This window comes from Meles meles, chromosome Y, assembly GCF_922984935.1.
Source record: "Meles meles chromosome Y, mMelMel3.1 paternal haplotype, whole genome shotgun sequence".
NCBI classification, from domain to species: domain Eukaryota; kingdom Metazoa; phylum Chordata; class Mammalia; order Carnivora; family Mustelidae; genus Meles; species Meles meles.
In genome coordinates, this window is record NC_060088.1 from 961445 (window position 1) to 977284 (window position 15840).

A 15840-nucleotide genomic window follows, 5' to 3' on the forward strand; every position below is an offset into this window, starting at 1 on the left:
TTAGACCCCCCGCGCGCGCAGGTGGCGCCTGAGGGGTGGTGGGGGCGGGGCGGACTGGCGCACGCGCAGTGCAAAGCTTCAGCCGTCCTCCGCCCCCCCCCCCGGGCGGAGTCCTCCCGGAAGTCCCGCCTAGAGGCGGAGCCAGAACTGGCAGACGAAACAGGGAGCCGCCGCGCGGCCGCTTCCGCGGGCCCAGGCGCCGGAAGCGGAAATGCGTCACAGGGGCGGGCGGCGGCGACGGCGGGTGGCGTCGGGGGCGCCTGCGGCGGACGGTGGCGGCGCCGGGCGGGGAGGCCGCGGCGGCCGGGGTCGTCGGGGGACGGCGGTGAGCTCGGGCCTGGGCGGCGGTGGCCGGGGGCGCAGGCGGAGCCCCGCGCCGGTGAGCGAGTCCCCGGGACCACGCCTTTCCGCGGGCCGGGCCGGGGCCGCGGGGGCCGGGCGCTGGGGGGGTCCCGAGGCTCCGGGGCTGCGGGGGCGGCGGAGGGTCGGGGTCTGAGGGCCGGGAGCCCCGGAGGTGCGGGGGCTGCGGGGGGCTGCGGGGGGTCGGGGGCTGCGAGGGCCGCGGCTCCGGGGGCGCAGGGGCCGGGTCTGTCCGGGCTGGGGTCGGGGTCTGTCCGCGCTGGGAGGGCCGGCGTCCCTGCAGACCGCGAGCTCTGGCGAGCGGGGGCACGACAGGGCTGCGGATGCCGCTGGGGGCCGGCGGCCAGGGACCGGGCTGAGCAGGCGGGGGCGGCAGCGAGCTGGGGTCCAGGAGGGCCAGGGCTCTCTGAGGGCCGGGGACCCCCGGGGCTGGCGGGCGCTGCTGCCTGCGGGGTCTTTGGACCAGTGCGCGGGGATGGCGGACTTGGAGCCGGAGATGGGGCGGCTGCGGTCTGCTGGGGGCGGGGGTCCCAGGGGGCGGGGCACGGGGTGCTGGGGCTCTGGGCGCTGGGGCCTGTGCGGTCTCTGGGACGCGGCCCCGGGTAGGCGGCTGGGGGCCGGGGGCTCCTGCGGGCTCGGGTCCCTGACGGTGAGGGGCTGCAAGCACAGGGGCGTGGAGTGTCCAGGGCCAGGTCCTGGGGGGCTGGGGACCGCAGGGATCCTGGGCGTGGAAGCAGAGGCCTTCCCGGGCAGAGGGATCTGGGGCTCCTGGGGGCACAGAGAGCACGAGAGACCCCGGGCGGTCGTGGGGGCTGCTGCGGGGTATGGAGGGTGAACGGGTGGGGGGCTGCGGCGGTCCCTGGGCTGGGGGAAGCTGACGGTGCCCAGGGCTGTGGAGAGCCCTGGCCTGTGGAGGCCAGACCCTGGGGCCAGGAGCAGCTGCCGGGGCTGGAGGTCATCGGGCCTGGGTACTCCGGGGTATGACGCCATGGGGACCTCGCTCGGGGTGGTCTTGGGTCACAAGTAGGCCCAGAGTCCCTCAGGCCCTTAAATTGGGCTCAGGGGATCTCCTGCCCCGCGCCACCGCCGTCTGGGGGACCCCCACCCCTCCACCCACTCGGCTGCGTCTTCTGCCCTGTAGCAGGCTCCTGTCTGGGGCCCCTCACCCGCAACCCCAGCCAGGTGCCCCTTCTGCCCCGCACTGGCCCCAGGTTGAGCCTCAGCCCTGATGGAAGGCTCCCGGCGGGGGCGGGGGTGGCAGCTGCCCGTGTTGTCTGGGCTCCTGCTGGAGCTGGGCTTTCCGGAACTGGCACTGGTCGGACCAGTAGGAGGTGCTGCCTCGGAGGACGCAGGGCAGGGCGGGGGAGGGCGGGGAGAGGACGGAGGAGTCAGGGAAGGACAGGGGGACAGCAGGGGGAGGATGGGGGACGGCAGGGGGAGGACAGGTGCGCCCGGGAGCGAGCGCACAGGCCCTTTTCCGCTTGTTACTTTGTGGCAGACGCAGAGGCTACGTGAGCTGTTGAAGCAGACACTGTGGCCAGAAACTTCCTGTTTCCTCAGGGCCGCTGCCTCCGCAGACCCACCGGCGTGTGCAGACGCCGAGTTCCTTCCTGTCCCGAGTCCTCGCTCGCCGTCTCTCTCTCTCCTGCAGGGGAGTGGGAGCCGCCAGCTGCGCTCCCTCCGTGGCCCTGGGAGGGCTGCTGCCCGCACTGGGTGCCCCAAGCCTCGTCCTGGAAGTTTTCTCCAGCCCGGGCTTCTTTTCTCTCTGATTCAAGAGAAAAAACAAAACAAAACCAAAAAACCCACAGCTGCACAGAACACGGGGTCGGGAAATGGTGGCATCTTGTGAGCTCGAGCCCCGCTCCTGCAGTGACGCGGACAGGCACCCTCGTCTCCCCGGCCCGCTGCCCTGACCACCCGTGTTTGTGTTCCAGGCCCAAGGTCCCGGCTATGGCCGCGGCGACCATCGTGCACGACACGTCTGAGGCGGTGGAGCTGTGCCCCCCGTACGGCCTGTACCTGAAGCCCATCACGAAGATGACCATCAGCGTGGCGCTGCCGCAGCTGAAGCAGCCGGGCAAGTCCATCTCCAACTGGGAGGTGATGGAGCGGCTGAAGGGCATGGTGCACAACCACCAGTTCTCCACGCTGCGCATCTCCAAGAGCACCATGGACTTCATCCGCTTCGAGGGCGAGGTGGAGAACAAGAGCCTGGTCAAGTCCTTCCTGGCCTGCCTGGACGGCAAGACCATCAAGCTCAGCGGCTTCTCCGACATCCTCAAGGTGCGCGCCGCCGAGTTCAAGATCGACTTCCCTACGCGCCACGACTGGGACTCCTTCTTCCGCGACGCCAAGGACATGAACGAGACGCTGCCCGGGGAGCGGCCCGACACCATCCACCTCGAGGGCCTGCCCTGCCGATGGTTCGCCCTCAAGGAGTCGGGCTCCGAGAAGCCCAGCGAGGAGGTGCTGGTCAAGGTGTTCGAGAAGTTCGGGGAGATCCGCAATGTGGACATCCCCATGCTGGACCCCTACCGGGAGGAGATGACCGGCCGCAACTTCCACACCTTCAGTTTCGGGGGACACTTGAACTTCGAGGCCTACGTGCAGTACCGCGAGTACGTGGGCTTCATCCAGGCCATGAGCGCTCTGCGTGGCATGAAGCTCATGTACAAGGGGGAGGACGGCAAGGCCGTGGCCTGCAACATCAAGGTGAGCCTGGCCCAGCGCCTGCCCTGGCCTGGGGCACCGTCGGGGGCAGGTCCCGTGGCTGGTTTGGGGGCCACGGGACCGCGGGCAGCCCTTGTTCGTGCAGTGCAGGCCCCGTGGTGGCCGGCCTGGTGGCATCAGTCTACAGGGACAGTGGGGTCCTGCTCGCGGGACGGAACACGCTCTCTTGAATAATGGGGACCTTCTTTCTAGACAGTCGGGGCAGGCAGTTGCCTCTGTGTCGCTGCGCGCTCCCCCCGGATCGTCCTGGAAGCTCCGTGTTGAGCCACCAAGTGGCACTGAGCGCTCCGACGCTTCCCAGGGGTCCAGTCCCCATGTCCCGGGTGCCCCCACCGTTGAGTGCGGGGTCTGTGGAACGCGGGCGTCCTGGGCCGTCCTGCAGCGCCTGCCGCGGGTCTGAAGCGTGCTCGCGGGTCACTGTGCTCTGTGCTGTTCGCCCCCGAAGGTCTCCTTTGACTCCACCAAGCACCTGAGCGACGCGTCCATTAAGAAGCGGCAGCTGGAGAGGCAGAAGCTGCAGGAGCTGGAGCAGCAGAGGGAGGAGCAGAAGCGCCGCGAGAAGGAGGCGGAGGAGCGGCAGCGCGCGGAGGAGAGGTCGGTGTGCGCGCGCGGGCCCGGGCGTGCGTGCGTGCGTCTGAGTGCGCGCTTCTCTGTGCGCGCGTCTCCGTGCGCGTCCAGGACGTCTGTCTCCCAGTCCTGCTGTGCGTCCATGCGTCGCCGCCAGGGACCTGGGCCGCGCCGTCCCCGCACAGCGTCCCGTGTCTGCGCCACCGTGCACTCGGGGCGAAGCGCCGCTCGCAATGGGGACGGGACGCCTGGTGACCTCGGCCGCGTTCCAGGAGAAGCGGTTTCCGTGGTCAGGCTGTCGTCGCTGGGTTCTCCGGCCGGTCAGGCGTGGGGGGCGCACCCGGTCACCGTCGCTGTCCGTCCACGTTCCTGTGCTGTGGAAGGACTCTGAGCCGTGGCGCCCCTCGTTTCGGGGCATTTCTCCACCTTCCGCCAGCCCTCCTGCTCTTCACACATCTGTTCGCAGGTTTTGGGGTGTTTCCCTCGAGCGGTTTCCGTTCCGTGTGCTGCCGGCTGTCCGGGCAGGGCGCGTCTAATGGGGCCGCGTTCCCCGCCAGCGCTCTTGGGGTTTGCGTGTGCGTGGAGGGCTGTCTGCCTTCCCCTGCCGCCCGGGCGCCTTCACTCGGACCCCGTTGCGGAGGCGACTCGACGGATGTTTTGCTCCCGAGTCCAGCTGTGGGAACGTGGGTGCACACCACGTGCGTTACTCCTGCCCTGGCTCCGTGTCCTTTGCCAGGGAGAGGCGCCTTGCTGGCTCTGCAGGACGTGCAGGGCCGCTTGTGGGGTTGTGGCTGGGACCGGAGATTGAGCCGCAGAGTGCGGCCAACACCTGGGGCTCATGGTGCAGACGCTGCACCAGGCCGGTGGTGGGGGTCTTACCCTGAGCCCCGTCCCTGTGTCCGTGGGCTCCCGGGGCGGAGCGGGAAAGGCCGAGGCGGGAGGCTCCATCAGACCTCTGATGTGTGGCACGCACGGCAGCCAGCCCTTGTCCCCCAGCACGGACTGTGACCCCCACACCCGGGCCCCTCCCCACACCTGGGCCCCTCCCCACACCTCTCAGGAGGCACCCGGGGTCTCACTAGAGCCGCCGTGTCCTGGACCTTTACCCCAGGAAGAAGCAGGGACTTGGCCCTGGAGGACAGGCTGCTCTGTCTGGGCTGGAGGCGTGAGGACAGACGGTGCCGGCTGAGGGGCAGGGAGGGCGGCTCCGGGCCTCTGCTGAGGTCACCGAGTGCTCGTTAGAGGTGAGGACTGGGAGGGGAGGGGGCCAGGATGGCCCCACGGAGCCCCCTGCTGCCGCCCTCCGGGGCTCTTTCCCAGCCTGAGTGTGCAGGCCAGCCTTGGGCAGCCTTGGCGCCCGTCCAGCCTTGGTCACTGGCGCGTGTTCACTTGGCCGCTTGCGAGTCTCAGACGGGTAGAGCGTGACGGGTGGCTGTCCCGCTCTGGCAGGCGGCCAGTCCCGGGCCTCCCGCTTGGCCTCTGCTCAGATATGTGCTCGCCGGCGGACGCCCCAGGCTACTTGGACCCGTGGGTCTCGGAGGTCTCCCTCCCTGCGTCCCGTCCCCCCAGAGCAGTTTTCCCCACTGTCCGGCGTCTCAGTTATTTGACCAACTTTGAATCCGCGTGCGGGTGAGGTTGCCGTGGAAACATACCCCACGGTTTGCAGACTTTCCCTGTAGGTCTCTGCGGCTCTCCTGGTTGCATTTTGATCCTCATTTTGGGGACCCCTCCCCCCGCCGGAAAGAAAAGATTTAATCCGTGGCGCTGGGCGTGGGTTTGGTTCGTGACAACCTGCCGTGTCCGGGTGGTATCTCTCAGCGACATGACTGTTTCCCTACCGGAGAGCGTGCTCTTAGGTACCCCCGGTTCGGGAGAGACACCGCCCGGCATGCTGTCTTCGGCCTCCGTCATTGTGGCCCTGTCCTTCCTGGAATGTCACACAGACGGGATCCCAGGGTACACGGTTTTCTGCGCTTAGTCCTTTCTTTAGCAAAATGCTTCCAGAACTCTCTATGGGACTGTGCATGCGTGCCTCCCGCTGTTTCCGTGCGCCCCACGGCCTGCGGAGCCCCAGCGGTGGGCTTTGTGCCCGTGGGAGCACCTGCCTGCAGGGCGTGTGCGCTGAGCCCTTCTGTCCTGAGCCGACGGCGGTATCTGAGCTGACGGCCGTGTGCAGGGAGTCTGCGGCGTGTGCCCCGCGGTGTCCGATGGGCTGGCGTGCTGCAGGCGCTGGACCGTGTCCTGACGGCCCTGTCCACCCCCTGCCCTTTCCCTGGGAATGGGCTTTGCCCCCGTGTCCGCTCATGTGCCGCCTCCCCTGTGTGGCAGGAGCACTGTGTATGGGGGCCCCAGGGGTCAGTCCTGTCTAGCCGTCCGGCTGGCGCTGTGTCAGGAGGTTCTCAGGCCGCCGGGGTCTCGTTGAAACCCAGAGTTTTTCTGTCCGACCCCCTTGTTTCCTTGTGGCTGCAGCCTGGTCGGCAGGACCGCCCCTCGGAAGGTTCTGAAAACCCGTGGTCTGCGTGCGTGTCCGCTCCTCCGGTTCCCGGGTTGAGCGGAGCCCGCGTGGGGGATACGGGTTAAAGCGTCCGCGCATGCCTGCGCTGGCACGTCCGCGCCGTCCCCTGGCGCGCAGCCCCCGCATGGCCGGTCCCGCGCGCCGCCGCGGCTGCTCCGTGCTCAGGGGAGCGGCCGGCTGTCCCCGCAGGAAGCAGAAGCAGCTGGAGGAGCTGGAGCGGGAGCGCAAGCGCGAGGAGAAGCTGCGCCGGCGGGAGCAGAAGCAGCGGGACCGCGAGCTGCGTCGCAGCCAGAAGAAGCTGGAGAAGCTGCAGGCGCAGGAGCAGAAGCAGCTGCAGGAGAAGATCCGGCTGGAGGAGCGCAAGCTGCTGCTGGCCCAGCGCAACCTGCAGTCCATCCGGCTCGTCGCTGAGCTGCTCAGCAGGGCCAAGGTGCGCGGCGCGCGGGGCGGGCGCGGGCGGGCTTGTGGGGCAGCCTGGGCGCCGCATCCCTGACGGGGGCTGGCGTCACCGCCCCGTTCCCGCTGCCGCCAGGGTGACGTCGAGCGTCGGTACGGGCGGGGACCCTGTCTCCTCGGGGTCGGGGGCCTTCCTGCCTCGGCCCAGGTTCTAGAAGATTCCCGTCTGGCAGAGCTCGGAGAGCTTTGAGTCCGTGTGCCGTGCGTGCTCGTCTCTGGCACGTCCGGAGAGCCCTCGGGGAGCAGGGGCAGAGGGTTCCGGTTTCCTCGTTGACCGAGGGGGCAGCCGAGGTCAGCGAGGGTCCCCGGCCCGGCGGCTCTCCTCCCGTTGCCGGTGCTCTGCTCGGGGCTGGCAGGCCGGCAGGCTTTCCTGCGACCCCGCAAGCCAGTGGCCCGGAGCGGCGGGAGGGCAAGGGCTGAGCCTGGGGACAGAGGGGCCCCGTGGGACTGTGGGGAGCTGAGGGCGCACGACGGAACCCGGGTGGGCTGTGTCCCTCCTCCGCAGCCCTGGACCGCGCAGGTCTCCATGGGTGCCCCATGGAAGAGGGCCTCAGAGCTGAGCGCCTGCTCGTTCCTCCTGCCCGCTCCACTCCTTCTGGAGGCCCAGCCGGTGACTCCTGCGAGCCGGGGGCCAGGGGCCACGCGGGGACCTCGCCCAGCGCTGCTTGCGCTCGGGCAGCCCTCGTGCCCCCGCGGAGTGCGGCGCGGGGCGACCCCGTAACCTGTTGTCTAATTACAGTTGTGATCAGTCCCCGGGAAGGAGACTGGCAGGCGCGCTGAGACGCGGCAGCTCAGCTCCTGTTTCATGGTGAATATTGAAGACGCGCACCCAGGCCGGGCCCCGCACCTCCCGCGGCGGCCGCGGCAGCGTGTGTCCATATCACCTCAGCTCCCCGTAGCTGGTGACCGCGTGCGACTTCCCAGCAGGCCCCATGTGCGCCTCGGAGGGGTCTGGCCCCACCCGAAATGCCTGCCCCCCTGGGCTGTGCCGTGTGGCTTCGCCACGGGGTTCCTTCTCGCTCGGACGCACGGCGGCCTGGGCGCTGTCGGGACGGGCGGGCCGCACGCCGGCCGGAGCGTCCAGCCGCTTCCCCCAGGCCTCGGGGCTCCTGCAAACCCAGCGCCTCCTCGGAGCGCGGGGTGGGGAGGGGGCGTCCAGAGGTCCACGTGCCGCCTTCCCCTTTGTGCCGCAGGCCGTGAAGCTGCAGGAGCAGGAGCGGAAGGACGCGTCGCTCCGGCGGCAACAGCTGGAGGAGCGGCGGCGGCGGCAGGAGGCGGAGCTGCGGCGTGTGGAGGAGGAGAAGGAGCGCGCTCTGGGGCTGCAGCGCAGGGAGCGCGAGCTGCGGGAGCGGCTGCTGAGCATCCTGCTGACCAAGAAGGCGGACGACCCCCGCGCGCGCGACGAGCTCGCGCTCTCCCACGCGCAGCTGCTGCAGCCGGTGCTGGACATCCTGCACACCGTGTCGGCCGGCTGCGTGGGCGCTGCCGCCCTGCACCCGCTGGGGGGCCAGCCGCCCCTCGACACGCCGAAGGACACCCCGCCGCGGCCGGAGAGCGACGACACGCCCAGGAATGGGACCGGGAGCGTCCCCGAGGAGGCCCCGTGCAAGGGAGGCCCCGATTCTCGCCTCGCCGCCACCGGGGACGCCTCCCCGGACAAGCGGTGCCCCGGCGTCCTCGCCTGCATTCCCGACAATAACCAGCAGCCCAAGGGCCTGCCCGCCACCTGGGACCAGAACGCGCCCAAAAAGGACATCCGTTCAGAGCAAGACAAGTGCAACCGGGAGCCCAGCGGGAGTCGAGGCCGGGCCAGCGGGGGCCGCGTGGACGACGAGCGGCACAAGCGGGAGAGGAGCCGGCCGCGGCGGGCGGGCAGTCGGGAGGACGGGAGGCAGCCGCGGAAGGAGCGGCGGCAGCACAAGAAGCGCTCGCGCCAGGACGACAGCCCTCCGCGGCGGAGCGCCAGCCCCGCGCGCAGCCGGGCCCGCAGGTCGCACAGCAGAGAGCGGTCCAGCCGCCGGGAGAGGAGCCGAGACCGCAGGGGCGGCTCGGGCCGGAAGCGGAGCCGCCATCGCCGCAGTGAGCGGGACAGGTCGCGCTCCGGGTCCCCCGGCCGGCACCGCAGCACCTGGAACAGGTAATGCGCGGTGTTGCCCCGTGCGGCCGCCGGGCAAAGATCCGGACCGTGGGGCTTCCCGGTCCCCTTCCGCCCGGCCTCCGCGCAGCTCTGCGCCCAGGAGCCCGCCTCGCAGGAGGGCCGCGCGTCCTGCGTCTCCTCGTCAACACCCGCTGGTCCTCTTCCAGCGTGCCGTCCGTACTCGCTACCTTTAGTTTTCCTTCGAAACTGTTGATCCGATAGCTTTAACGTCACCGCTCTGTCTCCAGCAGGAGACGCGCCCTGGCCGGTAGCGGTGACTTGTGCGCTCAGGCCGAGCGGCCTTTCTGTCCCGTCCAGGGACAGCCCCGCGTGCACTGACTGCATGGGACGCACGTGCCCATCGTCTGGGGACAGACTGTCAAGGACGGACAGCCGGGGTCCCAGAGGGCCCTGAAAATTTGAAAAAGTCGCGCCCTGGCGCTTTTGTTTCCTTTTCCTTTTGTAATTTTAAGTGATTGGGAAGCGCGGTTGGCCGTTGAAGCCGGCCGTCTGGAGCCTGCCCTCCCGCGTGGCGCCGGGCGAGTCCTCGCGGTCAGCGCTCACCGGTGCGGCCTCTCCATCCGCCGGGCGTGGGGCGCGGTCCGGCTCGGTGTCCCGCCCCTTCGCTCCGGACGCATCCGCGCTGCAAACTGGTCGTGACGCATCAAGGAAGTTCGGTGCGGAGCTTTGGTTTCTAGTCGAGGTGAGCGCGTGTGGTTTTTTTAAGAAGCCGTTTTGCTAAATTATTTTTACTTGGAACATTTCAAACAGATTTAAGGCTTAAAAACTTGTTAAATTTTATAATCATTTGCTTCTCCAAGTGAAGCTCAAGGAATCCTTAAAAATAGCTGTAATGTTGGCGTTAGGAAAGACGGTGTTTACTCCAGTTTGCATTTTTTGTGGAATAAAATCTTTTTCCAGTGAACTGACATTTTCCGCACTTTTTTGTTTGTTTGCGCTCTTTGGGCTGTCAGTGAGCGGAGCCTCATTTGGCGGATTGGAAACTGATAGAAACACGGGCTTTATTGAGAACCGCCGACAGGCAACGCCGCATTTCACGGCGCGGTTGTCGCTGTAAAATAACCCCGTGAACAGGGAGAGTTCTGGGTCCCGCGAAGCGACCCGTTTGTTTGAGCTCGACTTGGGCAGATTCACGGAAGCCGCCTTTGTAAAACCAGAGCCGGTTTGCCCGTGAGTGAAGGCACGGGTGGTCTTTCTCTCACCTAGACCTGTAGCAGGTAGGGGCCGGCACCGCTGTTGGGACCCCGCTCTGGAGCCGAGCGCCGGCCGGCCGTGTGTCACCCGCACGCAGGTCTCGTCTGCCCACGACGGCGGGTCGCGGGCCTCCTGCGCCCCAGCTCAGTTCCACGGCCCAGACCAGGATGGACTCTGCAGAAGCGCGTCTGCCTTTGTCTGGCGCGGCTTCCGTCTGGTCTGTGGCCTGCTGAGGCCAGGCAGCAAGTGTGCTCCGATGCTGAGGGATTGGACGGGCTTCCCAGACATCCCGTCACCACCCCTGTAGCCCAGCTCTGAGCGTTCACCGGTCAGGGGCTCAGCACATCCTGCGACCAGGTGTGGGGAAGTCTCAGAGGTCGGGGGGCAGGTCTCTGGGGCACGGGGAGCTTCTGCCTGAGCTCAGGGAGGTGGGTTCCCATGACCGATGTTCTCCAGGCCGAGGTCTGGACAGTGGGAACAGACGTGGTGCGTTCAGGGGTCAGGAGTCAGGGTGGCCGGGGAGGCGTTGGTATGGAAGGGCGGACGAGACGTACGCATGGACCGGGTCGCTTCCAACCTGGAAAGGACAGGTAGGACGGCTTTAAACTGGGCACGACGTGATAAAGGTTTGCAGAGAGCAAGGTTGGGGACGGGGCTTATGGCAACGGGTGTCGACCTGGAAGAAGCCGGTGTGTGGGGCAAGAGGTTATGGAGAGAGGGCAGGGGACGTGTCACCGGGCAGTGTGTGGCCTTCGGGGACCATGGATGTGTCCGTGGGGCGGTGCAGGCACGGGAGAACAGCAGGAAAGCTGGAGAATGCCAGCCCCAGACCTACAGGGTGGGGAAGACCTACCGGGAATCTGAGTTCTGATTACCCCCTCCCCTGCGGTTCGTGGACGTCCCAGCCCTGAGCGCCAGGGAAGGTAGACGCGTCACCGTGCTGTCCAGGCCGCATCTGTGTGTCACTGACCGTGGCTGCGCTGACGTCCCCGTGACCGCGCGGGAGCACTGTGTCCTCGCCGTCTGCTGGCATCCGCCTGGTGTGATTCAGCTCGCCGCGCGCGGGTGCCTGCACGTTAAGGATGGGCCTGTCTTGGGAGAATGGACTTGGGTCATTCATGACACTCCTTACTCTGGGTGGTTTTCCTTGTTCTCAAGTCTCTGTAGAGGCGGGTGGGGAACTGAGGAATGTGTTCGGGAAGGGGGGTCCGTTACGGTTGATGGTGGCGGGCTAGCCATCCCCCTGCCCCGCACACAGCATCACAGGGTGTCAGGAGGGGAAAGGTCGTGGCTTGAGGCTAGAGGGTGTCCCCAGGCCATGTTCTGCCCTTTGAAGGGCAGAGTTATTTTGTGGTGCTGTAGTACGCACCTTGGCAGGCCCCAAAGCGACACCACCCGAATGTGGATCAAGACCCGAGTGCCTGGTTTTGAGCTGCTCCTCCGCACACCTGTTCTGTGGAGAGAGAGGGTCACCGCAGACTGACACGTGGACAGCGTCTGGGCTCACCTGGGCTGGCACCCCTGTCCCCTGGAGGAGTCGGGGTGGGATTTCTCCAAGGTCCCCGTATTTCCACTTACATCCTAAGGAGCCTGGTTTCTGTAGGCGCTTTAGGGGCCAGTGATGGCTCATCGGCGGGAGTGGACACCCGTGGGAAGACACTGCCAGTCACCGATGAGATTTCGTCCTTGCGAAGGCACGTGGATTTTCTGTTTGTTGGGAGGCGACTGTTTGCACACGGGGTCAGCTGGGAATAGGGAGCACGTCCCGCGGGAATGGGGTGTTTCAGCCCCAGGAGCACTGTCCCGCCCGTAGCCTGGTGGGCAGGGTCGGAGGTGGGCATCTCCCTGTCCCTGGGTCCCTGTCATTTACAGCGTTCTGCCCCGAGCCTCTTCCTGGTGACCACCCCCATGCCGTCCCCACAATGGGGACCTAAAACCTGCCCCCTGGTCTGTTGTGCTTCTCCCTGGCTGGGTCTGACAAGAGGACAGTGTCCCTACTCTGACACCAGGGGAGACAGTAGACCCCGGTTGGCTCCCTCTTAGGGTGCGTGAGGTTCTGCGGGCATGCCCGGTCGTCGATGTCCCCGTGTCTGCAGTTGGGACCCTCGCCGGCCTCGGCCCGTTTGCCCAGAAGGTCCCCCGTACGGAGGGTGCGCCGCGTCATCCTGATCTCACGCCGTTGGTACTGGCTGTCCCTGCCTTGATGCCAAGGGCCGCCGGTGGGGGCACCGTTTCCCTCAGTCGTGCCCGGAGGGAGGAGCGGGGCAGGGATGTTCTCTAGACCTGAGGGCATCAGGGGTCACCGAGCGCGGTATGGGGGGTGGGATCGGGCCCGTTCTGAAGACGGCAGCCGGACTTCCGTTACAATGTTTCTCTGCTCGCGGTTTTGGGGAAACGAGATACAGTGCATGTTTGGGGACAGGTCGGATGGTACGAGCTGTGCGCAGGGGTGTCTGGGAGAGTCCCGCTCACAGGGGCCGAGCTGACGGTGCAGGCTCCCACCTGGCAGGTCTCAGGGTCCAGGCAGCGGCCTTCGCCTCTGCTTCCGCCCGGGGTACGCCTCGTCCCCCGCTGTGCAGGGTCACTGCCTGTCCCTGCCCCCCTCCCTCACCCTCCCTTCTTCCCACGGGGCTGGGGAAGGACAGGTGAACCGGGTGGGGGGTGGAACGGCCCCACTGCCCAGGCGTACAGCGAGGAGCCGGGCGTCCCACTTCCTCTTCCAGGCGGCCCCTATGCACCCGAGGACGCCACATCCTCAGGCCCCCATGGTCAGTGTGCCGGACACACAGGCCGCCACCGGCATCCTGCACAATGTAGACACCGAGTGTGTGTGTCCCCCCGACATTCACGTCTGAGTCCAGACCCCCAGAGGGGCGGTATTAGCAGGTGAGGCCTTGTGGGGGGGATTCGCTCAAGAGGGTGCGGCCCCACGAGCAGGATAACTGTCCTGGGAGACCGCAGGGGCCCCCGGGCCTCTCCCTGGGAGCGGACGCAGGATAGACGCCGTCCCCGGCCCAGGACGCAGGTCCTCCCCGGACCCCGAGTCCGCCTGCATCCTGGGTCGGGTACGTTCCCACCCGGGCCCGTGAGAAATGCACGACTGTGGTTCGTAAGCCCGAGCCCTGGCTTTAGTATTCCAGCGCCCGCAGCCTAGACACGGGGTCAGTGACCACCGGGTTGCTCAGGTGGGCGTCCATCCCCGGCTGGGCACTGATGCCGGCCAGGCGCCAGGCCTCCTCCCTGTCCTTCCCCCTCGCTCCCCAGCACCACACCGCTCTGGGCGTCACCGTTCCCTGCAGGAGCCCCTGTGACGATACCCCGTGCCGGGCTCCGGGGGTGCCATGTGGCCACGACCCGCCCAAACGCAGGTGCGGGCCCCGACCGGGACGTGTTGTAGCGTGTGCACCTGCTGGCAGGGCCCAGCACCTGTGCCTTCGCGTCTCGTCGGGGAGGCCACAGGGGACAAGGGAGGCCGTGAGGACCGTCCCGGGATGACGTGTGCCGCGGGGGTCCCTGCTGGCAACACTCCACTGGGCTCTGTCTCTGGTGGGGCCGTGCAGTCCTCTGCAGAGCGCGGACCGCTCCAGCCGCCGTCCTCTTTTCCTCCTGCTGTTGGCTCTCTCTGTCCTCTGGCGGCGCCTTGGCTCTTCACTGAATAGGTCACACACGCAACTGGCCCTTTGCTCTTCTCTGACCAGGCGACACATGCTGCTGCCCCAGGGCCTTTGCCCCTGCTCCTCTGCTCTTCTCTGAACAGGTCAGACACACTGCTGCCCCAGGGCCTTTGCCCCTGCTCCTCTGCTCTTCTCTGAACAGGTCAGACACACTGCTGCCCCAGGGCCTTTGCCCCTGCTCTTCTGCTCTTCTCTGAACAGGTCAGACACACTGCTGCCCCAGGGCCTTTGTTCTTCTGAACAGGTCACATGAGCTGCTGCCCCTGGGCCTTTGCTCTTGTCTGAATGGGTCAGACATGCTGCTGCCCCAGGACCTTTGCACCTGTCCCCGCTTGTTTGCTCTTCTCTGAACAGGTCACATGGGCGGCTGTCCCAAGACATTTGCACCTGCAGTTTCTCTTCCCTTGGTCACCTGCTTCCCTTGGCACGCACATGGTCAAGGCCTCCCCGACCACTCTGCTAGAAAATCACACCCCCTTGCCACACCCAGCTCCCTTCCTCCCCTTCTCTCCCCCTGCTCCTCTGCTCTTCTCTGAACAGGTCAGACACACTGTTGCCCCAGGGTCTTTGCTCTTCCGTGAACAGGTCACGTGCGATGCTGCCCCAGGACCTTTGCTCTTCTCTGAGCAGGTCACACATGCTGCTGCCCCCGGGCCTTTGCACCTACCCATGGTCCTTTGCTCTTCTCTGAACAGGTCAGACACACTGTTGCCCCAGGGTCTTTGCTCTTCTGTGAACAGATCACATATTCTACTGCCCCAGGGCCTTTGCTCTTCTCTGAGCAAGTCACTCACGCCACTGCCCCAGGGCCTTTGCACCCTGCCCTGCTCCTTTGCTCTTGTCCGAACAGGTCAGACATGCTGCTGCCCCAGGGCCTTTGCACCTGCCATTCCTCTTCCTGGGGTGCTGTTCAGTTGGTCACCTGGCTCCCGTGGCACTCACACGTGCAGGGCTCCCCAAGCAGTCCATTAGAAAATCGCACCCCCTCCCCAAACCCAGGCGCCCTCCTCCCCTTCTCTCCACACCGCCCATGAGCACCCCCTGACACGGACGTTTTAACCTCTTTGCTCACAATGTGTCTGCTTTAAAACATAAATCCCAAGAGGCAGGGATTCTGTCCGTCCTCCGCACCGGGATCCGGATGGCCGGTGATGGACAGGCTCACGGGGGCAGCTCCGTGCGCGTCTTCCGTCGGGAAAGAGAAGAAAGCGCTCATTCTCCCGCCAGCGCTCACCCGCAGGGCCGCTCTCTGCGCACGCTGGCCATCTGCGGTTTCTGCCGTGGAACCTGCCCAACCGGTGTGAAGACGCCACGCATGGGCTCGTCTTTGGGAAGGCGTCGAAGGAAGCCTCGTTTGGCTCGGGGACAAGTGTGTGCAAGAACTCACGAGCCCTCTGGCCAGCCCGACCCTTCCTGTCACTGGTGGGGCAGACAGACAGTCCCGCGGTCACACAGCCCGTTTTCAGCTCCGGCACACACAGCCCTCGGCCAGGCGGACCTGCTGCTCCCTCCTCTTTGCCCGTGGCACGTTCTGCTCACTCATCCCATCTGCAGACACCCTTGTCCTGAGAAGACCCCTCCCAAGGGTCCAGGGATGTTACAGGGACACTATTCAACCCCAGACAGTGTCCCCATTGCTACGATGGCCCCCTATGAAGTCAGTCAATAATGTGATTTTAGAATTGAGGCGATCAGCCATGTAGTGTCTAGGTCACCTTCACGCTGACCCACCAGGCTCGTGATTTCCCTCCTTATGTGCCCAATAGAGTCCCTCCGGGAGTGTGGACGAGCTCCCGATGGCCACCTGCCTGAGTCCGGGGCTCCGGGCTGGCAGAGGTACGGGTCTGGGGACACACACTCTCCCACCGGTGCCCGCGTGCTACCGAGGTGCACGGTTTTGCGAGCTAAGGGTCACCTTCCGCACGGTGTTTCCCCACATCGCATGGTGGGACCCGAGCCTCGAGAAAGGAGCCCAGCACGAGAGTGGGTCGTCCGCTCACCAGCGTGTCAACCTTCCCAAGCTCACCCCGGCGCCTCTCGGGTGTTTTCTCCAGACGTGCGAGGGACTCACGGCTGGAGCCTGAGGAACTCGGCCGGTCCTCCCGTGGGAGCCGTGCCACCAAGCGTTCCGTCCGCAGACCGTGGGTCCGCGTCACTCACACGTCCTTTGTGGCCGTCAGTTCTTC

General features: G+C 66.7%; 1 protein-coding gene across 2 annotated transcripts; it reads left to right on the forward strand.

The window, feature by feature from the left end:
• The first annotated feature begins 246 nt into the window (after positions 1 to 246).
• On the forward strand, positions 247 to 8901 carry LOC123935811 (A-kinase anchor protein 17A-like). Of its 2 annotated transcripts, none has more exons than XM_045996607.1 (5): positions 247 to 379; positions 2295 to 3072; positions 3536 to 3684; positions 6362 to 6602; positions 7822 to 8901. In XM_045996607.1, exons 2-5 carry the CDS (start codon positions 2311 to 2313, stop codon positions 8767 to 8769), a joined length of 2100 nt encoding a protein of 699 aa, XP_045852563.1. In that variant the 5' UTR covers positions 247 to 379; positions 2295 to 2310; the 3' UTR covers positions 8770 to 8901. The 2 variants fall into 2 exon arrangements, with proteins under 2 accessions (XP_045852563.1, XP_045852562.1); XM_045996606.1 differs by having other exon boundaries at positions 256 to 325.
• Positions 8902 to 15840: the final 6939 nt, after the last annotated feature.

Excerpts from the sequence above, each read along its gene's own strand:
- LOC123935811 (XM_045996607.1), top strand. The coding sequence starts at position 2,311 with ATGGCCGCGGCGACCATCGTGCACGACACGTCTGAGGCGGTGGAGCTG. Across the intron at positions 3,073-3,535 it reads CCGTGGCCTGCAACATCAAG|GTCTCCTTTGACTCCACCAA; the intron begins GTGAGCCTGGCC and ends TCGCCCCCGAAG. Across the intron at positions 6,603-7,821 it reads AGCTGCTCAGCAGGGCCAAG|GCCGTGAAGCTGCAGGAGCA; the intron begins GTGCGCGGCGCG and ends TTTGTGCCGCAG.